General features: G+C 43.1%; 1 protein-coding gene across 1 annotated transcript in view; it reads right to left on the bottom strand.

Annotated features, from left to right (window-relative positions):
- Positions 1–27735, bottom strand: part of LOC120046834 (protein sidekick-2-like) — a 200304-nt gene that overhangs the window by 81170 nt on the left and 91399 nt on the right. The window contains exons 8-14 of the mRNA XM_038992381.1: positions 19508–19702; positions 12339–12455; positions 9490–9657; positions 7240–7342; positions 4401–4577; positions 3278–3414; positions 2994–3141 (exon numbers count right to left, since the gene is read on the bottom strand). Of these exons, the coding sequence (XP_038848309.1) occupies positions 2994–3141; positions 3278–3414; positions 4401–4577; positions 7240–7342; positions 9490–9657; positions 12339–12455; positions 19508–19702 (1045 nt within the window). The remainder of the gene's footprint in view (positions 1–2993; positions 3142–3277; positions 3415–4400; positions 4578–7239; positions 7343–9489; positions 9658–12338; positions 12456–19507; positions 19703–27735) is intronic.

The raw sequence follows: 27735 nt of genomic DNA, 5'->3' as shown, positions 1-27735 counted from the left end.
TTCATGTCTTAAAGTAATGATGGGCTGTCATTTCAATTTGCTTATTTCAGCTGTTCTTGTCATAATATGGACTTGGTATTTTACCAAATAGGGGTAACTTTTGTATACCACCCCTACCTTGTCACAAGACAACTGATTGGCTCAAATGCATTAAGGAAAGAAATTCCACAAATTAACTTTTAAAGAGGCTCACCTTTTAACTTCTTATGGCTGCAGGGGCAGTATTGAGTAGCTTGGATGAAAGGTGCACAGAGGTTCCCAGAGTAAATGGCCTGCTCCTCAGTCATAGTTGCTAATATATGCATATTATTATTTGTATTGGATAGAAAACACTCTGAAGTTTCTAAAACATTTTGAATTATGTCTGTGAGTATAACAGAACTCATATGGCAGGCAAAAACCTGAGAAGAAATCCAACCAGGAAGTGAGAAATCTGAGATTGGTCGATTTTCAACTCATCGCCTATTGAATACACAGTAGGATATGGATCTGTTTGTACTTCCTATGCCTTCCACTAGATGTCAACAGTCTGTACAACATTGAATGAAGCTTCCTAAAGATTGATTCTATACTTAGTTTGACAAGTTTCTTCGACCTGTAATATAACTTTTTGAAGTTGTCGTCTGACGTTCGGCTGGACCTGCACGAGCGCTTGGATTTGTTTAACAAACATGCTAACAAAAATAGCTATTTGGACATACATGATGTACATTACCGAACAAAACAAACATTTCTTGTGGAAGTGGGAGTCCTGGGAGTGCATTCCGATGAAGATCAGCAAAGGTAAGTGAAGATTTATAATGCTTTTTATGAGTTTTGTTGACTGCACAATTTGGCGGGTAACTGTATGGCTTCCTTTTGTGGCTGAACGCTGTTCTCAGATTATTGAATATTGTGCTTTTGCCGTAAAGATTTTTGAAATCTGACACAGCGGTTGCATTAAGAACAAGTGTATCTTTAATTCTATGTAAAACATGTATCTTTCATCAGAGTTTATGATGAGTATTTATGTTATTTGACGTGGCGCTCTGCAATTTCGGAGGCATTTCTGAACATGGCGCCAATGTAAACTGAGGTTTTTGGATATAAATATGAACTTAATCGAACAAAACATATATGTATTGTGTAACATGAAGTCCTATGAGTGTCATCTGATGAAGATCATCAAAGGTTAGTGATTAATTTTATCTCTATTTCTGCTTTTTGTGACTCCTATCTTTGTCTGGAAAAATAGCTGTGATTTTCTGTGATTTTGCGGTGACCTAACATCATCGTTTGTGGTGCTTTCGCTGTAAAGCCTATTTGAAATTGGACACTTTGGTGGGATTAACAACAAGATTACCTTTAAAATGGTATAAGATACATGTATGTTTTAGGAATTTTAATTATGAGATTTCTGTTGTTTGAATTTGGCGCCCTGCACTTTCACTGGCTGTTGTCATATCATCCCGGTGACGTGATTGCAGCCATAAGAAGTTTTTAACATAAACAAGTTTAGCATTTCAAGCCCCTGAACATGTTCAGTACTAGTCAAAAGTTTGGACACCTACTCATTAAAGGGTTTTTCTTAATTTATAATATTTTCTACATTGCAGCCATAATAAGTTAATTGAAATGCATTCCAGGTGACTACCTCATGAAGCTGGTTGAGAGAATGCCAAGAGTGTGCAAAGCTGTCATCAAGGCAAACGGTGGCTACTTTGAAGAATCTCAAATATAAAATATATTTTGATTTGTTTAACACTTTTTTGGTTACGACATGATTCCATATGTGTTATTTCGTAGTTGTGTTGTCTTCACTATTATTCTACAGTGTAGAAAATAGTAAAAATAAAGAAAAACCCTGGAATGAGTAGGTGTGTCCAAACTTTTGACTGGTACTGTGTATGTACATATCTACCTAAATTACCTCGTAGCCCTGCACATGGACTCGGTAATGGGACCCTGTGTATATAAGTTATCGTTACTCATTGTGTATTTATTATTACTTTTATTATTATGTGTTTTACTTTTCTATTATTTCTCTATTTTCTTTCTCTGCATTGTTGGGAAGGGACTGTAAGTACGCATTTCACTGTTAGTCTACACCTGTTGTTTACAAAGCATGTAACAAATAACATTTAACTTGATTTGATTTTGTCCATGCTATCTGCAGTATCTGTGTCTAAGCTGTGTACAAAACCATCACTATGCCTTAATGCATGTCCTACTGATGGAGACACATAAGGTACCTAGCCAGAGAGAGAAAAGGCTAATACCAAAGACCACAGCGGACCAGTCAGATGATGCTGAATCAATTCAATCAATTCAAAACCAAAGGGCCCATACAGAGATATGACTTTTCAGAAAGCGAGGCACAGTTGAGATTAATTGTGGCACTTTAGGATCAAACGGAAGCACAAAGCGCTCAGTGTGAACCCCTGCGCTGTCGGACGTGAGCCCCCTATGGCTATCCTCTCAGCTGGAGAGGGCTGGGGATCCAACTGCTCACATTTGAGCTGGCTCGACGAGCTAGCCTGTGTAAGAGGAGGGATTGGGTCCCAAATGAACCCCTATTCACTACATAGTGCACTACTTTTGGCCAGAGCACACTACGTTATGAGAAGTGACTCAGGCTAGTGAAGCCAACCTGATCTCAACAATCTCCCGGGACACCTCCAAAGCCCTCTCTGAGTGAGTGAAGTGGTGGTGTGTGTCTGGCTGCATCGGCTCAATTACTAATCCTTCAGCAGATAAATACACACACACACACACACACACACACACACACACACACACACACACACACACACACACACACACACACACACACACACACACACACACACACACACACACACACACACACACATATATATAAACCATTGACAATATGTACTGGCACGGGATCACACACTGTTTGACTGGGAGACTGAGTAGGCTGTTATCATTGCACGGCAGGGGATAAGGGGCTTTAGAGAGGAGAGAGGAATCCTGGGAGGGCTCTCTCTCACCGGTCAGTCTCCTTGCTGAACTGGCCCTTGCCCACGTCGTTGACGGCACACAGGCGGAACTGGTAGGAGCGTGCTGGGATGAGTCCACTGACTGTCACCGCTGTCGACTCAGGCTCTATGTTGGCCAGGAGGATAGCCCAGGGAGCGTCTAGCACAGGAAGAGAGAACAGACACATATCAAACCTGCAGATGATCTAATCCTTCTCTTCATTCTATTCCTCCTACTAACAGCGGTTTATTCTTTCTCATTATCCATCAGCCTGTGTCCTCCTGAGATCACTCACTGTTCTCAGAGACCTCCAGGATGTAGTGAAGTAGGGGGCTGTTCCCATCGAAGGGCTTGGCCCAGGTCAGGTTAATGGCCCTCTTTTCTGAGGAACTTAGCAGGGCTGCAGGGTTCTCTGGAGCATAGGGCAGCTGCCTGAGGGGTGGGGTGGGGGTGGGGTACACAGATCGTCAGAGAGGTTGTCAGACAGACGGGCAGACAGAAAGATATATGACTGGATGAGTTTTTAAAAATACATTCTTAGAGGTACGATTTACTCAAAATCCATAATTATAGGAAACTAGGACAGCAGAGTAGAGAAGAAAAGAGAGAGACAGACAGGAGTGGGGTGAGACAGTTGAGAGACAGGAGAGGTGAGAATGGGGAGAGACGTGAGACAGGAGAGGTGAATCAGGAAAAGTGACATAGGAGAGATTAGACATGAGATGACAGAAGAGCTGAGACAGGAGAGGTGAGACTGGGGAGAGAGGTGAGACAGAAGAGCTGAGACAGGAGAGGTGAGACTGGGGAGAGAGGTGAGACCGGAGCTTTGGGACAGGAGAGGTGAGAATGGGGAGAGAGGTGAGACAGAAGAGATGGCCGGAAGAGATGAGAATGGGGAGAGAGTTGAGACAGGAAAGGTGGAAAGGGAGGGGTGAGACAGGAGAGGTGAGAATGGAGAGAGAAGTGAGACAGGAGAGGTGAGAATGGGGAGAGAGGTGAGACAGGAGAGGTGGGATAGGAGAGGGGAGAGTGGAGAGAGAGGTGAGACAGGAGAGGTGAGAATGTGGAGAGAGGTGAGACAAGAGAGGTGGGATAGGAGAGGGGAGAATGGAGAGAGAGGTGAGACAGGAGAGGTGAGACAGGAGAGGTGAGACAGGAGAGGTGAGACAGGAGAGGTGAGGCAGGAGAGGTGAGGCAGGAGAGGTGAGACAGGAGAGGTGAGGCAGGAGAGATGAGACAGGAGAGGTGAGGCAGGAGAGGTGAGACAGGAGAGGTGAGACAGGAGAGGTGAGACAGGAGAGGTGAGAAAACAAGCAGTATATCTTGTTCAAGACAGGATGAACAAGGATGAACTTGTTCGAGACAGAGAAAAGAAGAGGATGATAAAGAGGGAGAGAGAGATATGTTGATCGTGTTACCTGACTCGGAGGTGTGCGCTGCGTGAGTCGTTGCCTCCTACCGACATAACCCTACAGGTGTAGGTCCCGATGTCACCTGACCAGGTCTGGGAGATGTGGAGGGTACCATCCGGGTCCAGCCGGATACGGGGGATAGACTGGGCGTTGATGACCAAGCCCTCCTTCTCCCACACATACCTACAGTTTAAAGGTCCAATGCAGACATTGTTATCTAAATATCAAATCATTTCTGGGTAACAATTAAGTACTTTTTCAACTAAAATTGTCAAAAAGAAACAAAAATAACTTCTTATCAAATAGCAATTTCTCAAGCAAGAATTTTACTAGGACTGTCTGGGAGTGGTCTGAGTGAGGATGGGAAAACTGAAAACTAGCTGTAATTGGCAGAGAGGTTTGGAACTCTCTTTCTTATTGGTCTAAGACTAGGGGGCGATATTTTCGTTTTTGGCTAAAAACACGTACCCATTTGAAACTGCCTATTTCTCAGCCCCCGAAACTAGAATATGCATATAATTGTCAGATTAGGATAGAAAACACTCTGAAGTTTCCAAAACTGTAAAACATTTGTCTGTAAGTTAAACAGAACTGATATTGCAGGCTAAAACCTGAGGAAAATCCAATCAGGAAGTGCCCCTGTTCTTGAAACCTCTCTGTTCCTATGCATCCCTATTGCCCATATAAAGGGATATCAACCAGACTTCTTTTTCTATGGCTTCCCTAAGGTGTCAACAACCTTTAGACATAGTTTCAGGCTTTTATTTTGAAGAATGAGCGTGAACGACCACATTGCGTAAGTGGATAGGTGGGGGCTCTCAGAGTGACTTGTGCGCAAAAGAGAAAGGCAGCCATTGTTACTCCCGGTCCTAGTGAAAAGCCAACTGTCCCGGTTGATATATTATCGAATAGATATTTGAAAAACACCTTGAGGATGGATTATAAAAAACGTTTGACATGTTTCTGTGGACATTATGTATATAATTTGGAATTTATGTCGGCGTTGTCGCGACCGCTCTTTCCGGTGGATTCCTGGGCATAACGCATCAAACTAACGGAGGTATTTAGATATGAAAAATATCTTTATGGAACAAAAGGAACATTTGTTGTCTAACTGGGAGTCTCGTGAGTGAAAACATCCGAAGATCATCAAAGGTAAACGATTAATTTGATTGCTTTTCTGATTTTCGTGAACAAGTTACCTGATGCTAGGTGTACTTATTGTTTTGTCGAGCGATCGATAAACTTACACAAACGCTTGTATTGCTTTCGCTGTAAAGCATAATTTCAAAATCTGAGACGACAGATGGATTAACAAAAGGCTAAGCTTGCAATATTGCACTTGTGATTTCATGAAATTATATTATATTATATACCTGTGGCGCTAGGCTAGGCTAGGCTAGTCAGCGTTTCTGATGACAATTATCCCAGATCCGGGATGGGTGGTTCAGAAAGGTTAACTCATTTACTGCCAAAACTCCATCCCACCAAAACAGACTGACATTTCAGGCGGCCTTTTCAAACAGCTCTCACACAAAAAGGGCATAATCATACATTTCCCAATTTCACAGTATCATTCCAAACTCATAGTGTGAAAAAAATATATATAGAAAACAGGTAATTCACTTTTTAACTGCATTGAGCCTTTAATACACAGTTGCTTCTTGACATGCACAGCAGGTGTGACCTGCCCCTGTGACCTTGTCAAATTGTGCAATGTTAGTGAGTGTTGTTGTATGTAAGGTTGGAGAAAAGTGTCTGTGTGTGCACAAGCTGCTTTGTGTGCATCTCACTCTGTGTGTGTGTGTGTGTGTGTGTGGGTGCAGTGTGTCTGTATGTGTGTGTAAAAGTGTACTGTGTGTGAGGGGGGGTGCAGTGTGTCTGTATGTGTGTGTAAAAGTGTACTGTGTGTGGGGGGGGGTGCAGTGTGTCTGTATGTATGTGTAAAAGTGTACTGTGTGTGTGGGGGGGGGGGGGGGGGGGGTGCAGTGTGTCTGTATGTGTGTGGAAAAGTGTACTGTGTGTGTGTGTGTGTGTGTGTGGGGGTGCAGTGTGTCTGTATGTGTGTGTAAAAGTGTACTCTGTGTGTGTGTGGGGGGGCAGTGTGTCTGTATGTGTGTGTAAAAGTGTACCGTGTGTGGGGGGGGGGGGGGTGCAGTGTGTCTGTATGTGTGTGTAAAAGTGTACTGTGTGTGTGTGGGGGGGGGGGGGGGGGGTGCAGTGTGTCTATGTGTGTGTAAAAGTGTACTGTGTGTGTGTGTGTGTGGGGGGGGGGGGTGCAGTGTGTCTATGTGTGTGTAAAAGTGTACAGTGTGTGTGTGTGTGTGGGGGGGGTGGGGGTGCAGTGTGTCTGTATGTGTGTGTAAAAGTGTACTGTGTGTTTGTGGGGGGGAGATGCAGTGTGTCTGTATGTGTGTGTAAAAGTGTACTGTGTGTGTGTGTGTGTGTGGGGGGGGGGTGCAGTGTGTCTGTATGTGTGTGTAAAAGTCTACTGTGTGTGTGTGTGGGGGGGGGGGGGGGGGGGGGGGGGTGCAATGTGTCTGTATGTGTGTGTAAAAGTGTACTGTGTGTGTGTGTGGGGGGGGGGTGCAGTGTGTCTGTATGTGTGTGTAAAAGTGTACTGTGTGTGTGTGGGGGGGTGCAGTGTGTCTGTATGTGTGTGTAAAAGTGTACTGTGTGTGTGGGGGGGGTGGGGGTGCAGTGTGTCTGTATGTGTGTGTAAAAGTGTACTGTGTGTGTGTGGGGGGGGGGGGGGGGGTGCAGTGTGTTTGTATGTGTGTGTAAAAGTGTACTGTGTGTGCGTGTGTGCACATAGTGCTTGGTGTGTGTGTGTGTGCTCTCCTACCTGACGGTGACACTGGGGTCGTGTGTAACTCCACAGGTCACAGTGGCCTTGGTGCCTTTGATGACACTCTGGTCCTGAGGGGGGGTGTTGATACGGGTGCGAGCTGAAGGGAGAGAGAGTGTATGAACACACACTTATACACACACACTAGAAAGGGAAGGATGCAGTGCGTGCTGCACGTTCCGATTTCTCCAAGTGGCACGTTGTCCCTGGATCAAGTCACATGTTGTCCCTAGATCAAGTCACATGTTGTCCCTGGATCAAGTCACATGTTGTCCCTAGATCAAGTCACATGTTGTCCCTGGATCAAGACACATGTTGTCCCTGGATCAAGTCACATGTTGTCCCTGGATCAAGGCACACGTTGTCCCTGGATCAAGTCACATGTTGTCCCTAGATCAAGTCACATGTTGTCCCTAGATCAAGTCACATGTTGTACCTGGATCAAGGCACATGTTGTCCCTGGATCAAGGCACACGTTGTCCCTGGATCAAGTCACATGTTGTCCCTAGATCAAGTCACATGTTGTCCCTGGATCAAGTCACATGTTGTCCCTGGATCAAGTCACATGTTGTCCCTAGATCAAGTCACATGTTGTCCTTGGATCAAGTCACATGTTGTCCCTGGATCAAGTCACATGTTGTCCCTAGATCAAGTCACATGTTGTCCCTGGATCAAGTCACATGTTGTCCCTGGATCAAGTCACACGTTGTCCCTAGATCAAGTCACATGTTGTCCCTAGATCAAGTCACATGTTGTCCCTAGATCAAGTCACATGTTGTCCCTAGATCAAGTCACATGTTGTCCCTAGATCAAGTCACATGTTGTCCCTGGATCAAGTCACATGTTGTCCCTGGATCAAGGCACACGTTGTCCCTGGATCAAGTCACATGTTGTCCCTAGATCAAGTCACATGTTGTCCCTGGATCAAGTCACATGTTGTCCCTAGATCAAGTCACATGTTGTCCCTAGATCAAGTCACATGTTGTCCCTGGATCAAGTCACATGTTGTCCCTGGATCAAGTCACATGTTGTCCCTGGATCAAGGCACATGTTGTCCCTAGATCAAGTCACATGTTGTCCCTGGATCAAGTCACATGTTGTCCCTGGATCAAGTCACATGTTGTCCCTGGATCAAGGCACATGTTGTCCCTGGATCAAGGCACATGTTGTCCCTGGATCAAGTCACATGTTGTCCCTGGATCAAGTCACATGTTGTCCCTAGATCAAGTCACATGTTGTCCCTAGATCAAGTCACATGTTGTCCCTGGATCAAGGCACATGTTGTCCCTAGATCAAGTCACATGTTGTCCCTGGATCAAGGCACATGTTGTCCCTGGATCAAGTCACATGTTGTCCTTGGAATAAGGCACATGTTGTCCCTGGATCAAGTCACACGTTGTCTCTGGATCAAGTCACACGTTGTCCCTGGATCAAGTCACATGTTGTCCCTAGATCAAGTCACATGTTGTCCCTGGATCAAGGCACATGTTGTCCCTAGATCAAGTCACATGTTGTCCCTGGATCAAGGCACATGTTGTCCCTGGATCAAGTCACATGTTGTCCTTGGAATAAGGCACATGTTGTCCCTGGATCAAGTCACACGTTGTCCCTGGATCAAGTCACACGTTGTCCCTGGATCAAGTCACATGTTGTCCCTGGATCAAGTCACACGTTGTCCCTGGATCAAGTCACACGTTGTCCCTGGATCAAGTCACACGTTGTCCCTGGATCAAGTCACATGTTGTCCCTGGATCAAGTCACATGCTGTCCCTGGATGAAGTCACATTACATCCCTAGATCAAGTCACATGTTGTCCCTGGATCAAGTCACATGTTGTCCCTAGATCAAGTCACATGTTGTCCCTGGATCAAGTCACATGTTGTCCCTAGATCAAGTCACATGTTGTCCCTGGATCAAGTCACATGTTGTCCCTAGATCAAGTCACATGTTGTCCCTGGATCAAGGCACATGTTGTCCCTGGATCAAGGCACATGTTGTCCCTGGATCAAGTCACACGTTGTCCCTGGATCAAGTCACACGTTGTCCCTGGATCAAGTCACATGTTGTCCCTGGATCAAGTCACATGTTGTCCCTGGATCAAGTCACACGTTGTCCCTGGATCAAGTCACACGTTGTCCCTGGATCAAGTCACACGTTGTCCCTGGATCAAGTCACATGTTGTCCCTGGATCAAGTCACACGTCGACACATTCCACTAGACCCCCCCCCCCCACACACACACACTCACCCCACACCACAAGGTCAGCAGCAGCCTCGTCTATGCCCCTGGAGTTGCTGGCCATGCAGGTGTAGGTGCCAGCGTCTGATATGTGGGATGGGGAGATGAGCAGGCTGCCTGACTCCAGCAAGGTGAACCTGGGCAGCTGAACAGAACCACTGGCCAGAACACGCTCACCTGGAAGGACAGAGAGAGAGAAAGAGCGAGTGAGAGAGAGAGAGAGAGAGAGAGATTGTTTGTTTGCTGGGGTCAGTGATAAGTCTTTTGTAATTTCTTAAAGTTCAAGTTTTATTGTCACATGCATAACAAGTAGAGTGAAATGCTTAACAAGCTCTTCCCAACAGTGCAGTAATCAATATCAAAATAGAACAACTAATAATAATAATAATAAACTAAATTAAAATATATACAGCACCAGTCAAACGTTTGGACACACTTACTCATTTAAGGTTTACTTTGTTTTTACTATTTTCTACATTGTAGAATAATAGTGATGACAACAAAACTATGAAATAACACATTTGGAATATCAAAATATCAAAATATATTGACATTATAGATTCTTCAAGTAGCTACCTTTTTCCTGTGATGAGAGCTTTGCACACTCAACAAACTTCACCTGGAATTCTTTTCTAAAAGTCTTGAAAGAGTTCCCACCTATGCTGAGCACTTGTTGGCTGCTTTTCCTTCACTCAGCGGTCCAACTCATCCCAAACTATCTCAATTGGGTTGAGGTCGGGTAACTGTGGAGGCCAGGTCGTCTGATACATCACTCTATCACTCTCCTTCTTGGTCAAATAGCCCTTACACAGCCTGGAGGTGTATTGGGTCATTGTCCTGTTTAAAAACAAAATAACAGACCCACTAAGCGCAAACCCGATGGGATGGTTGCCATGCCGATGGGATGGTTGCTAAACACATTCTGAATAAATCACTGACAGTGTCACCAGCAAAGCACCCCCACACCATCACACCTCCTCCTCCATGCTTCATGGTGGGAACCACACATGCAGAGATCATCAGTTCACCTTCTCTGCATCTCACAAAGACACAGTGGTTTGAACCAAAAATCTCCAATTTGGACTTATCAGACTAAAGGACAGATTTCCACTGGTCTAATGTCCATTGCTCTTGTTTTTTTGCCCAAGCAAGTCTTCTTTTTGTTGCCCTTTAGTGGTGGTTTATTTGCAGCAATTTGACCATGACGGCCTGATTCAAGTAGTCTCCTCTGAACAGTTGATGTTGAGATTTGTCTCTTACTTGAACTCTGTGAAGCATTTATTTGGGCTGCATTTTCTGAGGCTGGTAACTCGAAGATATCCTCAGGAGCAGAGGTAACTCTGGGTCTTCCTTTTCCGTGGTGGTCCTCATGAGAGCCAGTTTCATCATGGAGCTTGAAGGTTTTGACTGACCTTCATGTCTTAAAGTAATGATGGGACCTTTGTTTCTCTTTACCTATTTGAGCTGTTATTGCCATAATATGGACTTGGTCTTTTACCAAATAGTGCTATCTTCTGTATTCCATTATTATTTATCCATGCAAGTCAGTTAAGAACAAATTCTTATTTACAATGACAACCTACCGGGGAACAGTCGGTTAACTGCCTTGTTCAGGGGCAGAACAACAGATTTGTATCTTGTCTGCTCGGGGATTCAATCCAGCAACCTTTCGGTTACTGGTCCAATGCTCTAACCACTAGGATACCTGCCGCCCCAAATACCACCTCTACCTTGTCACAACACAACTGATTGGCTCAAACACATTAAGAAGGAAAGAAATTCCACAAATTCACTTTTAACAAGGCACACCTGTTCCAGGTGAATACCTCGTGAAGCTGGTTGAGAGAATGCCAAGACTGTGCAAAGCAGTCAAGGCAAAGAGTGGCTACTTTGAATAATCTCAAATATAAAATACATTTTGATTTGTTTAACACTTTTTGGGTTATTGCATGATTCCATATGCATTATTTCATAGTTTTGATGTCTTCACTATTATTTTACAATGTAGAAAATAGTCAAAATAAAGAAAAATCCTGGAATGAGTAGGTGTGTCCAAACTTTTGACTGGTACTGTATATAATACAGAAAACATGAGACATGAGAAATAAGACATGTCTGATGTCTTTATGGGACCCTTTAGTGGAAGCTGGGGAGCCGGTTTGGGGTAAATGTTTGATTGATTCTTACTATTTATTGATTGCATTTCATATTCATTGTGTTTAGTTTTGTATTTTGCTAAAAGAGACCTGGTTCTCAATATGACTCCATGTTTAAAGCTGCAACATGGAACTTTCTGGGCGACCCGACCAAATGCACATAGAAATGTGAGTTATAGATCTCTCATTCTCATCGAAAGCGAGTCTAAGAAGTAGATATTTTCTATGTGTGCCATTTATATGCTTCCCATTCTTACGTTTAGTTTTTGCATCTTTTACTTTCGGTTTTTCACACCAGTTTCAAAAAGCTGACAATATAATATTATTGGTTATATAATATATTTCACAGCTCTTTAGGAGGTACAATGATTCTTTCTATGGAAATTATGCAAACTATTAGAATTTTAGTAACCAGGAAATGGCGGAGTGAATGCTGTATATTGCACCTTTAAATGAACGTTAAATAAAACATTTAATAAACCAATGTCTGCTATTAATCTGCATGCGCTAGATAGACTGGTACCATGGGAGATGTGCATTCATCCATCCTATTGCAGATAGTTGAGTAATGCTATGATTGGATTGTTCCATTCTGTTTAAGTCCATTGTTTATACATCATGGGAAAAAAGCAGCCATATTGTTAATAGTCCCCTATGACATAGTGTGTGCCTGGTTGAGTGGTGCAGTGGAGAGAGTCTGACCTTTCTGCCAGGTGATAGCTGGTCTTGGTGCTCCTGATGTTTCACAGTGGAGAATGACTGACATGCCGTCAATCACCGTGCTGTCAGATGGTCCAGCTGTGATGTTAGGGGCAATGCCTGAGGACACACACACACACACACACACACACACACACACACACACACACACACACACACACACACACACACACACACACACACACACACACACACACACACACACACACACACACACACACACACACACACACACACACACACACACACACTGGAATGACAAAGGCAGGCAGAGGGCTACAGAGAGGTGAAAGAGAGGAGTCGTCTTCAATAGGAACTCATATTCAAATCGATCCAGACATTTATTGGCTGTGTCTGTTACATACTTTTTCTCTGTCCTGGATCCCCTTTTCTCTGTCCTCCCTCCCTCAGAAACAGAGGGAGGGAGTGGAGAGGGAGAGAGGTAGGCAATAATACTAGGAAGGATATGACATAAGATGGTGACACAGGTAGAGAGAGGGAGGGAGGCAATATACTAGGAAGGATACGACAAAATATGTTGACACAGGTAGAGGGAGTGAGGCAATACACTTGGTAGGGTATGACATAAGATTGTGACACAGATAGAGGGAGGGAGGCAATACACTAGGTAGGGTATGACATAAATGGTGACACAGGTAGTGAGAGGGAGGGAGGCAATACACTAGGAAGGTTATGACATAAGATTGTGACACAGGTAGAGGGAGGGAGGCAATACACTAGGTAGGGTATGACATAAATGGTGACACAGGTAGAGAGAGGGAGAGACAGAAAGATTCCTTCACTCTGTTAACATGGTCACGTTAAGTAGTACACATCAATGAGACATGTAGACAGAATAAGTCAAATAAAGAAAACAAGTAAAATGATGAGTAAAAGGAGATGTAGCCAGAGTAAAATAATGAGTAAAAGGAGTTGTAGACAGAGTAAAATGATGAGTAAAAGGAGTTGTAGCCAGAGTAAAATGATGAGTAAAAGGAGTTGTAGACAGAGTAAAATGATGAGTAAAAGGAGTTGTAGCAAGAGTAAAAGGATGATTAAAAGGATGAGTAAAAAAAGTTGTAGCCAGAGTAAAAGGAGTTGTAGACAGAGTAAAGGGATGATTAAAGGGAGTTGTAGACAGAGTAAAGGGATGAGTAAAATGAGTTGTAGACAGAGTAAAAGGAGTTGTAGACAGAGTAAAGGGATGAGTAAAAGGAGTTGTAGACAGAGTAAAAGGAGTTGTAGACAGAGTAAAGGGATGCTTAACTTCTTGAGCCTATGGGGGCGCCATTTCGACTTTGTAAAAATGAGTTCCCAAATTAAACTGCCTCGTACTCAATTCATGCTCGTACAATATGCCTATTATTATTACTATTGGATAGAAAACACTCTCTAGTTTCTAAAACCGTTTGAATTATTTCTCTGAGTGAAACATAACTCATTCTGCAGCACATTTCCTGTCAGGGAGTGAGATTTCAGAAATCGAGGTCCCTGTTCTGAGGTCAGTTTATAAGTCCCCATGTAAGCCATCGGGCTACATGCACTGCATACGTCTTCCTCTAGATGTCAGTAAGCGGGGAGAATTTGAATGGAGTGGATTGCGCAATCTGGGACCCTATATAAGACTGTGGAACGGAAGTACCGTCCTTTTCAACGGTGCGCCTGGCGCAAGAAGACATCACAATGGCGTCCTGCAAACGCTTTCGTTTTAGTAGTTCTATATCTCCGGTCATGTTTTTATTCGTTATAGGTGTTAAAGACATCATAAGGTAGTTAATTTAAACCGACTTATAGCAGTTTATTGCGATTTTCTGGGATTTCTTTGTCATGCGCTTTCACGAGTTGGACACGTCTCCAGTGGGTGGCTATCGTTAGCTGGTATTTCGACAGGAGAAGAGGACATCTTTCAACCCAAAGACGATTGTTCTGGAGAAAGGACACCTTGCCCAAGATTCTGATGGAAGCTCAGCTAATAGTAAGCAGTCTTTATGCTGTTAATTCGTACTTATGTTGACAAATGTCAAATAATAATTCCGCCATGAATTATGGTGCGGTCTCGCTTTGGCGCACACTGTATTGCGCAGTAACGTTAATTTTAAAAATCTAACACAGCGATTGCATTAAGAACTAATTTATCTTTCATTTGCTGTCCAACTTGTATTTTTTAGTCAAGTTTATGAATAGTTTTCGATTAGAATAGGTGCCTCTCCAAGATGGCGCCGGACAGATTGCTTGAGGTTTTGGACACTATTCTCATTGTATAAGCACGATTTGTGCCGCTAAATATGCACATTTTCGAACAAACTCTATTTGCATTGTGTAATATGATGTTATAGGACTGTCATCAAGAATTCTGAGAAGGTTAGTGAAAAAATTTATATATTTTGGTGGTTTATACGTTATCGCTATTTTTGCCTTGAATCAATGCTGTTGTGATGTTTGCTATTGTGGTAAGCTAATATAACGCTATATTGTGTTTTCGCTGTAAAACACTTAGAAAATCTGAAATATTGGCTGGATTTACAAGATCTGTGTCTTTCATCTGCTGTACGCTGTGTATTTTTAAGAAATGTTTTATGATGAGTAATTAGCTAATACACAATGGTCTCTGTAGTTATTCTAGTCGCTTTGGTGAGAGTTGTGATAGTGGCTGCAATGGTAAACTATGATTTATACCTGAAATATGCACATTTTTCTATCAAAACATATGCTATACAATAAATATGTTATCAGACTGTCATCTGATGAAGTTGTTTCTTGGTTAGTGGCTATTTATATCTTTATTTGGTCGAATTTGTGATAGCTACTGATGGAGTAAAAAAATGGTGGAGTAAAGAAGTGGTGTCTTTTGCTAACGTGGTTAGCTAATAGATTTACATATTGTGTCTTCCCTGTAAAACATTTTAAAAATCAGAAATGATGGCTGGATTCACAAGATGTGTATCTTTCATTTGGTGTCTGGGACTTGTGATTTCATGAACATTTTATTATATGATATCCCTGTGGCTTTAGGCTAGGCTATGCTAGTCAGCTTTTTTGATGGGGGGATCCCGGATCCGGGTTTGGGAGGTGTTAGAGGTTAAAGGGAGTTGTAGACAGAGTAAAGGGATGATTAAAGGGAGTTGTAGACAGAGTAAAGGGATGATTAAAAGGACTTGTAGACAGAGTAAAGGGATGATTAACTTTTTATGGCTGCAGGGGCAGTATTGAGTAGCTCTGTTTAAGGTGCCCATTTCAAACGGCCTCGTACTCAATTCTTGCTCGTACAATATGCATATTATTGTTATTATTGGATAGAAAACACTCTCTAGTTTCTATAGCCGTTTGAATTATGTCTCTGAGTGAAACAGAACTCATTCTACAGCACTTTTCCTGATATGGAGTGAGATTTCAGAAATGTTGGCCTCTGGTCCCAGGTCAGTTTTAAAGTCCCTGTAAATCCTATGAGGATACAAACACTGCCCACGCCTTCCTCTAGATGTGAGTAAGAGGTGACAATTTGAATGGAGTCGATTGCGCAATCAGGGCCTGTATAAAAAGCCAAAGACCGGATGTACCGTTCTTTTCCTGCTGCGCCTGACGCACGATGGACGTTGGACCTGCTCTCTTTCCAAGCTTGGATTTAGCCAGTAATATTTCACCGGTCATGTTTTTACTCGTTATAGGTGTTAAAGACATCATAAGGTAGTTAATTTAAACCGTTTTATAGCAATTTATATCCGTTTAGTGCGATTTTGAGGCAATTCTTAGTGATGCACTTTGAAGCTTTGGGCACGTTTCCAGTACCGGTCGAACGTTAGTGGGCATTTCGACGGACAAGAGGACATCTTTCGACCAAAAGAAGATTAGACCCAAGAAAGGATACATTGCCCAAGATTCTGATGGAAGATCACCTCATAGTAAGAAATATTTAAGATGATAAATCGTTGTTCTGTCGAAAATTTTTAAACGCATATTCCGCCATTTTCTTTGGTATAGCTTCGCTTGGCGAACCCTGTATTGCACAGTAAGGATAATTTTAGAAATGTAATTCAGCGATTGCATTAAGAACTAATTTGTCTTTCGATAGCTGTCCAACTTATATTTTTTTAGTCAAGTTTATGAATAGTTAATCATGAGACAAGATCACTGTCAAATATGGCGCCCGACATTTTCAGGCTAGTTTTGCTAGTTTTGTCATTGTATAACCACGGTTTTTTGTGGCTAAATATGCACATTTTCGAACAAACTCTATATGTATGTTGTAATATGATGTTACAGGAGTGTCATCGGAAGAATTCTGAGAAGGTTAGTGAAAAAATTAATATATTTTGGCGATGATTACGTTATCGCTCTCTTTGGCTAGAATCAATGCTCTGGTAACGTTTGCACATGTGGTATGCTAATATAACGATTTATTGTGTTTTCGCTGTAAAACACTTAGAACATCTGAAATATTGTCTGAATTCACAAGATCTGTGTCTTTCCATTGCTGTGAGCTGTGTATTTTTAAGAAATGTTTTATGATTAGTAATTAGGTAATACACGTTGCTCAGTGTATTTATTCTAGTCGAGTTGTGATGGTGGGTGCAATTGTAAACTATGATTTATACCTGAAATATGCACATTTTTCTAACAAAACCTATCCTATACAATAAATATGTTATCAGACTGTCATCTGATGAGGTTTTTTCTTGGTTAGTGGCTATCAATATCTTTATTTGGCCGAATTGGTGATAGCTACTGGTGGAGAGAAAAAATGGTGGACAAAGAAAAATGGTGTCTTTTGCTAACGTGGTTAGCTAATAGATTTACATATTTTGTCTTCCCTGTAAAACATTTTAAAAATCTGAAATGGTGGCTTTATTCACAAGATCTGTATCTTTCATTTGGTGTCTTGGACTTGTGATTTAATGATATTTAGATGCTACTATTTAATTGTGACGCTATGCTAGCGATGCTAATCAGTGTGGGGGGAGTGGGGGATGTTGTCATAGGTGTACCGACCTCGGGCTTGCAGCCATAAGATTAAAGGGAGTTGTAGACAGAGTAAATGGATGATTAAAAGGAGTTGTAGACAGAGTAAAGGGATGATTAAAGGGAGTTGTAGACAGAGTAAAGGGATGAGTAAAAGGAGTTCAAATCAAAGTGTATTTGTCATGTGCGCTGAATACAACAGGTGTAGACCTTACAGTGAAATGCTTACTTACAGGCTCTAACCAATAGTGCAAAAAGGTAATAGGTGAACAATAGGTAAGTAAAGAAATTAAACAACAGTAAAAAGACAGGCTATATACAGTAGCGAGGCTATAAAAGTAGCGAGGCTACATACAGACACTGGTTAGTCAGGCTGATTGAGGTAGTATGTACATGTAGATATGGTTAAAGTGACTATGCATAAATGATGAACAGAGAGTAGCCGTAGCGTATCAGAGGGGTTGGTGGGTGGCGGGACACAATGCAGATAGCCCGGTTAACCAATGTGCGGGAGCACTGGTTGGTCGGCATAATTGAGGTAGTATGTACAAGAATGTATAGTTAAAGTGACTATGCATACATCATAAACAGAGAGTAGCAGCAGCGTAAAAAAGAGGGGTTGGGGGGGGGGGGTGGGAGGGGCACACAATGCAAATAGTCCGGGTAGCCATTTGATCACCTGTTCAGGAGTCTTATCGCTTGGGGGTAAAAACTGTTGAGAAGCCTTTTTGTCCTAGACTTGGCACTCCGGTACCGCTTGCCATGCTGTAGTAGAGAGAACAGTCTATGACTGGGGTGGCTGGGGTCTTTGACAATTTATAGGGCCTTCCTCTGACACCGCCTGGTGTAGAGGTCCTGGATGGCAGGCAGCTTAACCTCAGTGATGTACTGGGCCGTACACACTACCCTCTGTAGTGCCTCGCGGTCAGAGGCCGAGCAATTGCCGTACCAGGCAGTGATGCAACCAGTCAGGATGCTCTCGATGTTGCAGCTGTAGAACCTTTTGAGGATCTCAGGACCCATGCCAAATATCTTTAGTTTCCTGTGGGGGAATAGGCTTTGTCGTGCCCTCTTCATGACTGTCTTGGTGTGTTTGGACCATTCCAGTTTGTTGTTGATGTGGACACCAAGGATCTTGAAGCTCTCAACCTGCTCCACTACAGCCCCGTCGATGAGAATGGGGGCGTGTTCAGTCCACCTTTTCCTGTAGTCCACAATCATCTCCTTAGTCTTGGTTACGTTGAGGGATAGGTTTTTATTCTGGCACCACCTTGCCAGGTCTCTGACCTCCTCCCTATAGGCTGTCTCGTCGTTGTCGGTGATCAGGCCTATCACTGTTGTGTCGTCTGCAAACTTAATGATGGTGTTGGAGTCGTGCCTGGCCATGCAGTCGTGGGTGAACAGGGAGTACTGGAGGGGACTGAGCACGCACCCCTGGGGAGGTCCCTGTGTTGAGGATCAGCGTGGCAGATGTGTTGCTACCTACCCTCACCACCTGGGGGCGGCCCATCAGGAAGTCCAGGATCCAGTTGCAAAGGGAGGTGTTTAGTAACAGGATCCTTAGCTTAGTGATGAGCTTTGAGGGTACTATGGTGTTGAACGCTGAGCTGTAGTCAATGAATAGCATTATAACATAAGTGTTCCTCTTGTCCAGGTGGGAAAGGGCAGTGTGGAGTGCAATAGAGATTGCATCATCTGCGGATCTGTTTGGGCGGTATGCAAATTTCAGTCGGTCTAGGGTTTCTGGGATAATGGTGTTGATGTGAGCCAATACCAGCCTTTCAAAGCACTTCATGGCTACGGACATGAGTGCTACGGGTCTGCATTCATTTAGGCATGTTGCCTTTGTGTTCTTGGGCACAGGGACTATGGTGGTCTGCTTGAAACATGTTGGTATTACAGACTCAATCAGGGATATGTTGAACATGTTGTAGACAGAGTTAAGGGATGAGTAAAAGGAGTTGTAGACAGAGTAAAGGGATGAGTAAAGGGAGTTGTAGACAGAGTAAAGGGATGAGTAAAAGGAGTTGTAGACAGCGTAAAAGGAGTTGTAGACAAAGTAAAGGGATGAGTAAAAGGAGTTGTAGGCAGCGTAAAATGAGTTGTAGACAGAGTAAAGGGATGAGTAAAAACTGTTGTGGACAGAGTAAAAGTGAAAAGACTAGTGAAAAGACTAGAACAACAGGTAAACTCACTAGTGACAGCCAGGTAGGTGTTGGTCTGCACCTCTCCTGCCAGGTTCCGTGCAAAGCATTGGAACATCCCTGTGTCGTCAGGAAGAAGGCCGTTGACCTGCAAACTGCCCCCCACTAACACCCTATACCTGGGGGTTTTCACTGGGCTGATGGGCACCGCATCCTTATACCACACAATGTCTGGTTGAGGCACACCTACAGGAAGGATAGAAGTAGTTAACTAAATACTGGGAAAGCATCAAACACACATATGTCTCCAAATGTCGACATTTGTGGAGACATTTAATCAAACACACACACAACTGTACATGTGGACATGTGGGGACATGTGATCAAACTCACACCTGTACATGTGGACATGTGGGGACATGCAATCAAACACACACACCTGTACATGTGGACATGTGGGCACATGTAATCAAACACACACACACACACCTGTATATGTGGACATGTGGGGACATGCAATCAAGCACACACACACACACCTGTACATGTGGACATGTGGGGACATGCAATCAAGCACACACACACACACCTGTACATGTGGACATGTGGGGACATGCAATCAAACACACACACCTGTACATGTGGACATGTGGGGACATGTAATCAAGCACACACACACAAACACCTGTACATGTGGACATGTGGGGACATGTAATCAAGCACACACACACACACCTGTACATGTGGACATGTGGGGACATGTAATCAAGCACACACACACACACCTGTACATGTGGACATGTGGGGACATGTAATCAAGCACACACACACCTGTACATGTGGACATGTGGGGACATAGATAACAAACACAGACACAGATAGATACACGTGATCATGCCCTAAACTCATATATGTGGGTCAATACGGTAACTGCCAAAATAAAGGAAACACAAGAGTAAATTAGGGATACAAAGTATATTGAAAGCAGGTGCTTCCACACAGGTGTGGTTCCTGAGTTAATTACGCAATTAACATCCCATCATGCTTAGGTTCATGTATAAGAATGCCCAACAGCCCATTATTTTGGCTATCATAGCTAGAAGAGATCTCAGTGACTTTGAAAGAGGGGTCTCAAAGACGCATAGCGGGTTAAAAGGATGTGTATGTATGTATGAGTGGGTGTGTGTCTCAGTCACCAGATCTCAACCCAATTGAACACTTATGGGAGATTCTGGAGCGGCGCCTGAGACAGTGATTTCCAACAGCATCAAAAAATAATAATAATATTGAATTTCTCGTGGAAGAATAGTGGCACATCCCTCCAAAAGAATTTCAGACACTTGTAGAATCTATGCCAAGGTGTATTGAGGTTGTTCTCACGGCTCGTGGTGACCCAACGCCCTAATAAGACACTTCTGTGGGTGTTTCCTAATTTGGCAAATATTTAAAGTACCAGGCAAAAGTTTGGACAAACCCACTCAATCAAGGGCTTTTCTTTATTTTTACTATTTTCCACATGGAATAATATAGTAACCAAAAAGTGTTAAACACATCAAAATATATTTACGATTTTAGATTCTTCAAAGTAGCTACCCTTTGCCTTGATGACAGCTTTGCACACTCTTGGCATTCTCTCAACCATCTTCACCTGGAATGCTTTTCCAACAGTCTCGAAGGAGTTCACACATATGCTGAGAACTTGTTGACTACTTTTCCTTCACTCTGCTGTTCAACTCATCCCAAACCATCTCCATTTGGTTGAGGTCGGGTGATTGTTGAGGCCATGTCATCTGATGCAGCACTCCATCACTCTCCTTCTTTGTCAAATAGCCCTTACACAGCCTGGAGGTGTGTTGGATCATTGTCCTGTTGAAAAACAAATGATAGTCCCACTAAGCGCAAACCATGGGATGGCGTATCGCTGCAGAATGCTGTAGTAGCCATGTTGGTTAAGTGTGCCTTGAATTCTAAATAAATCATAGACAGTGTCAACACAAAAGCACCCTCACATCTCCTCCTCCATGCTTCACAGTGGGAACCTCACATGCGGAGATCAACCATTAACCTTCTCTGCATCTCATAAAGACACGGCGGTTGGAATCAACAATATCAAATTTGGAATCATCACACCAAAGGACAGATTTCCACTGGTCTACTGTCCATTGCCCATGTTTCTTGACCCAACAAGTGTCTTCTTTTCATAGGTTTCCTTTAGTAATGGTTTATTTGCAGCAATTCAACCATGAAGGCCTGATTCATGAAGTGTGCTATGAACAGGTGATGTTGAGATGTGTCTGTTACTTGAATTCTGTAAAGCATTCATTTGGGCTGCAATTTCTGAGTTGCAGTTAACTCGAATGAACATATCCTCAGCAGCAGAGGGAACTCTGGGTCTTCCTTTCCTGTGGCGGGTCCTCGTGAGAGACAGTTTCATCATAGCGGTTGATGGTTTTTGAGACTGCACTTGAAGAAACTTTCAAAGTTCTTGAAATTTTAAGAATTGTCTTCAAGTAATGATGGACTGTCGTTTATCTTTGCTTACTTGATATGTTCTTGCCATAATTTGGACATGGTCTTTTACCAAATAGGGCTATCTTCTGTATACCACTCCTACCTTGTCACAACACAACTGATTGGCTCAAACGCATGAAGAAGGAAATACATTTCCCAAATTAACCTGTCCAATGAAATTGCAGGGCGCCAAATACAAATCAACAGAAATCTCATAAATCAAATTTCTCAAACATACAAGTATTAGACACCATTTCAAAGATAACATTCCCGTTTATCCAGAAACAGTGTCTGATTTCAAAAATGCTTTACAGCGAAAGCTCCACAAACGATTATGTTAGGTCACCACCAAGTCACAGCCACAGTGTCTGATTTCAAAAATGCTTTACAGCGAAAGCTCCACAAACGATTATGTTAGGTCACCACCAAGTCACATAAAAACCCAGCAATTTTTCCCGCCAAAGAGAGGAGTCAGAAAAAGCACAAATAGAGATAAAATTAATCACTAACCTTTGATGATCTTCATCAGATGACACTCATAGGACTTCATGTTACACAATACATGTATGTTTTGTTCGATAAAGTGCATATTTATATCCAAAAATCTAATTCTACCTTTGTGGGCTATACTCGGTGTAACGGTCGTCGTAATCCTCCTCCTCGGACGAGGAGGAGAGGCGAGAAGGATCAGACCAATATGCGGAGTGGTTTGTGTCCATGATTATTTATTAACAAAAATAACCGGAACACTAATGAAACAAAATGACAAAAGAGAAACGAACCGACAAACAGTCCCGTGTGGCACGAATACAGACACGAGATACAAACACCCACAAAACACACGTGAATCCCAGGCTGCCTAAGTATGATTCTCAATCAGGGACAACGATTGACAGCTGTCTCTGATTGAGAATCATACCCGGCCGAACACAGAAAATAACACATCGACAACCCACCCCAACTCACGCCCTGACCAACTAAATAAATACAAGAAAAAGGAAAAACAGGTCAGGAACGTGACACTCGGCCTTGTCTCAGGATGGTAAGTTGGTGGTTGAAGATAGTGATGTGGGGGCTGTGCTTTGGCAAAGTGGGTGGGGTTATATCCTGCCTGTTTGGGCCTGTTTGGCCCTGTCCGGGGGTATTGTCGGATGGGGCCACAGTGTCTCCTGACCCCTCCTGTCTCAGCCTCCAGTATTTATGCTGCAGTAGTTTATGTGTCGGGGGGCTAGGGTCAGTTGGTTATATCTGGAGTACTTCTCCTGTCTTGTCCTGTGTGAATTTAAGTATGCTCTCTCTAATTCTCTCCTTCTCTCTTTCTTTCTCTCTCTCGGAGGACCTGAGCCCTAGGACCATGCGTCAGGACTACCGGGCATGATGACTCCTTGCTGTCCCCAGTCCACCTGGCCTTGCTGCTGTTCCAGTTTCAACTGTTCTGCCTGCGGTTATGGAACCCTAACCTGTCCACCGGACGTGCTACCTGTCCCAAACCTGCTGTTTTCAACTCTTAATGATCGGCTATGAAAAGCCAATTGACATTTATTCCTGATTATTATTTGACCATGCTGGTAATTTATGAACATTTTGAACATCTTGGCCATGTTCTGTTATAATCTCCACCCGGCACAGCCAGACGAGGACTGGCCACCCCTCATAGCCTGGTTCCTCTCTAGGTTTCTTCCTAGGTTTTAGCCTTTCTAGGGAGTTTTTCCCAGCCACCGTGCTTCTACACCTGCATTGCTTGCTGTTTGGGGTTTTAGGCTGGGTTTCTGTACAGCACTTCGAGATATTAGCTGATGTACAAAGGGCTATATAAAATAAACTTGATTTGAAATGCAAGAGAAACGTCACAATGTACTATTTCAGGTTAGGTGCATCCTCGATTTTGGCCACTAGTTGGCAGCAGTGTATGTGCAAAGTTTTAGACTGGTTCAATGAACTACTGCATTTATGTCCAATTTTTTTTATCAAGACTGCCCAAATGTGCCTAATTGGTTTATTAATACATCTTCAAGTTAATAACTGTGCACTCTCCTCAAACAATAGCATGGTATTAGTTTACTGTAATAGCTACTGCAAATTGGACAGTGCAGTTCAATTAACAAGAATTTAAGCTTTCTTCCCACATCAGATATGTCTATGTCCTGGGAAATGTTCTTGTTACTTACAACCTCATGCTAATCACATTAGCCTACATTGGTTGCTCCACTAAAACTTATTTGATTATGCTGCAGGACTTAGAGGTAATTTGTGGTTTAGTACGGTACCCTGCGTCACCACTTCATTTCTCCAGACCAGCACAAGGGGGAGTTAGAGCACTGATTATGCTTTTGAGTTCTACTGTGTCTCTAATTGACAATGAATGGGCAACATAAACCTATATAGAAACTGATAATTGTGCACGACTTCAGTATTACTTACAAAAAAACTGTTGTTACATTAAGGTTTTTATTATTTTATTTTGTTAGGATTATTTTGCTCTTACTGTAGTACTGTAGCCTACTCCCGACCGGTCATGTTGTACAGCACTGCAAAGCAGTGCAAGCTGTGTTAATACAGCTGGTTCAATACCTGTGTGCACAACGGGCTTGCCTTGCAGTTCTCCAGCTGTATCCACTGAAAGCACATGAGGTTCAAGGCGCGGGATGGGCCGCAGAGCCATGCACAGATGACCGACCTAGCCCATTGGGAAGGGAAGAGGTGGAAGTGGGAGGGAGGTTGGACCCCCGCCCGACTGGCAACACTTTAAGGGCATTGCACTAATAATGGAGCTGACTAGGGAACAGTTCCCGCTGTTCTGTTCTTAGTGACAGTCTGCACGTTCAAACTAAAACAATGTAACTAATAATGGCATCTTTATGCTTTCGTTAATAAATAATGATAAAAATACTCTTTCAAAATGCCAATATTTATTTAGTTATGGATCCTTAATGAATTACTATGTTAATAAATATCGCTGAATTACAGAAATATCCTTCAATCCTCAATTTGCAATTATTGGCAGAAAGTCACGTGATATTTTTCAATATACTATAGGTCTATCGTAGGCGACATGAGTATCACTAGTGTGAAGTAATGTGCTGTTAAAAGTGGTGTAGTTCTTATTTATTTAAAGAGCATATTGAAGTTAGAAGCAATATGTTTTGACGCAATAGCCTACAACTACTTTAGCACCGTTTCGTGCTGCTCTGAGACAAGCATCGGGACTGGTCTTGGTTGAGGTTAACTGAAATGCATTCCAGGTGACTACCTCATGAAGCTGGTTGAGATAAAGCCAAGAGTGTGGAAAACTGTCATCAAGGCAAAGGGTGGCTAACTTGAAGAATCTCAAATGTAAAATATATTTTGTTTTGTTTAACACTTTTTTGGTTACTACATGATTCCATATGAGAAATGATGTCAGTCAGTTGTACTTTTTTCACGTCATTTCGTGTTTACGTGCTGCTGTGCGTTACTTTGCTACCTGACAACTTTACGGTTTTTACTTTTTAATTACCATTTATATATATTTTGTTTCCCCTCGCTCAACTTTTTTTCATACAACTTTTTCACTCTGGACGCTTTATCTGGACGTGGTTCTTCAGGACCTCCACCAGCCGAAGCTAAGTAGTAACATTAACATTATGCCTTCTAATTGCAGTCGCTGTACTCATAATATACAGGAGTACGATCGCCTTATGGCGAGGATAGCTGTGCTGCAAGCCCAGCTTCAGACGCAATCGTTAGGCAAGGGTAATTTTAGTGTAGGAAAGGATGAAACAGCGTCTGTGCCACCAGTAAGTACAGATAGTAGTATAAATCCCCTCGCACAGTCCCCGCAGTCGGACAACTTTCTCATAGCTTCTGGAGGGAAATGCTGTAGGAATGCTCAACCGGTGTCGCTCATTCAGTTGACAGAAACTTTTCTCCCCATTAAGCAGCGAGTCGGAGTGAGAGGCCGAGCCTTCTCTGGTCTCTACTCCTCCCGTTACGGGGTCTCAGATGACGAAGCCTCCCACCATTAGCTCTGACAAATTGAAAACCCTAGTCATTGGTGACTCCATTACCCGCAGTATTAGACTTAAAACGAATCATCCAGCGATCATACACTGTTTACCAGGGGGCAGGGCTACCGACGTTAAGGCTAATCTGAAGATGGTGCTGGCTAAAGCTAAAACTGGCGAGTGTAGAGAAAATAAGGATATTGTTATCCACGTCGGCACCAACGATGTTAGGATGAAACAGTCAGAGGTCACCAAGCGCAACATAGCTTCAGCGTGTAAATCAGCTAGAAAGATGTGTCGGCATCGAATAATTGTCTCTGGCCCCCTCCCACTTAGGGGGAGTGATGAGCTCTACAGCAGTCTCACAACTCAATCGTTGGTTGAAAACTGTTTTCTGCCCCTCCCAAAAGATAGGATTTGTAGATAATTGTTACTCTTTCTGGGACTCACCCACAAACAGGACCAAGCCTGGCCTGTTGAGGAGTGACGGACTCCATCCTAGCTGGAGGGCTGCTCTCATCTTATCTACGAACATAGACAGGGCTCTAACTCCCCTAGCTCCACAATGAGATAGGGTGCAGGCCAGGCAGCAGGCTGTTAGCCAGCCTGCCAGCTTAGTGGAGTCTGCCACTAGCACAGTCAGTGTAGTCAGCTCAGTTATCCCCATTGAGACTGTGTCTATGCCTCGACCTAGGGTGGGCAAAACTAAACATGGCGGTGTTCGCCTTAGCAATCTCACTGGAATAAAGACCTCCTCCATTCCTGCCATTATTGAAAGAGATTGTGATACTTCACATCTCAAAATAGGACTACTTAATGTTAGATCCCTCACTTCCAAGGCAGTTATGGTCAATGAACTAATCACTGATCATAATATTGATGTGATTGGCCTGACTGAAACATGGCTTAAGCCTGATGAATTTACTGTGTTAAATGAGGCCTCACCTCCTGGTTACACTAGTGACCATATCCCCCGCGCATCCCGCAAAGGCGGAGGTGTTGCTAACATTTATGATAGCAAATTTCAATTTTCAAAAAAAAAACGTTTTCGTCTTTTGAGCTTCTAGTCATGTAATCTATGCAGCCTACTCAATCACTTTTTATAGCTACTGTTTACAGGCCTCCTGGGCCATATACAGCGTTCCTCATTGAGTTCCCTGAATTCCTATCGGACGTTGTAGTTGTGGCAGATAATATTCAAATTTTTGGTGACTTTAATATTCACATGGAAAAGTCCACAGACCCACTCTAAAAGGCTTTCGGAGTCATCATCGACTCAGTGGGTATTGTCCAACATGTCTCCGGACCTACTCACTGCCACAGTCATACTCTGGACCTAGTTTTGTCCCGTGGAATAAATGTTGTTGATCTTAATGTTTTTCCTCATAATCCTGGATTATCGGACCACCATTTTAATCTACTCAGACCCCAACCAAGGATCATCAAAAGTCGTGCTATAAATTCTCGGACAACCCAAAGATTCCTAGATGCCCATCCAGACTCCCTCCACCTACCCAAGGATGTCAGAGTACAAAAATCAGTTAACCACCTAACTGAGGAACTCAATTTAACCTTGCGCAATACCCTAGATGCAGTCGCACCCCTAAAAACCAAAAACCTTCGTCATAGGAAACTAGCTCCCTGGTATACAGAAAATACCCGTGCTCTGAAGCAAGCTTCCAGAAAATTGGAACAGAAATGGCGCCACACCAAACTGGAAGTATCCCAACTAGCTTGGAAAGACAGTACTGTGCAGTATCGAAGAGCCCTCACTGCTACTCGATC

The sequence above is a fragment of the Salvelinus namaycush genome, chromosome 4 (genome assembly GCF_016432855.1).
Source record: "Salvelinus namaycush isolate Seneca chromosome 4, SaNama_1.0, whole genome shotgun sequence".
NCBI classification, from domain to species: domain Eukaryota; kingdom Metazoa; phylum Chordata; class Actinopteri; order Salmoniformes; family Salmonidae; genus Salvelinus; species Salvelinus namaycush.
The sequence above is the reverse complement of the archived record's forward strand: the minus strand, read 5'-3'. Positions and strand labels throughout refer to the sequence as shown.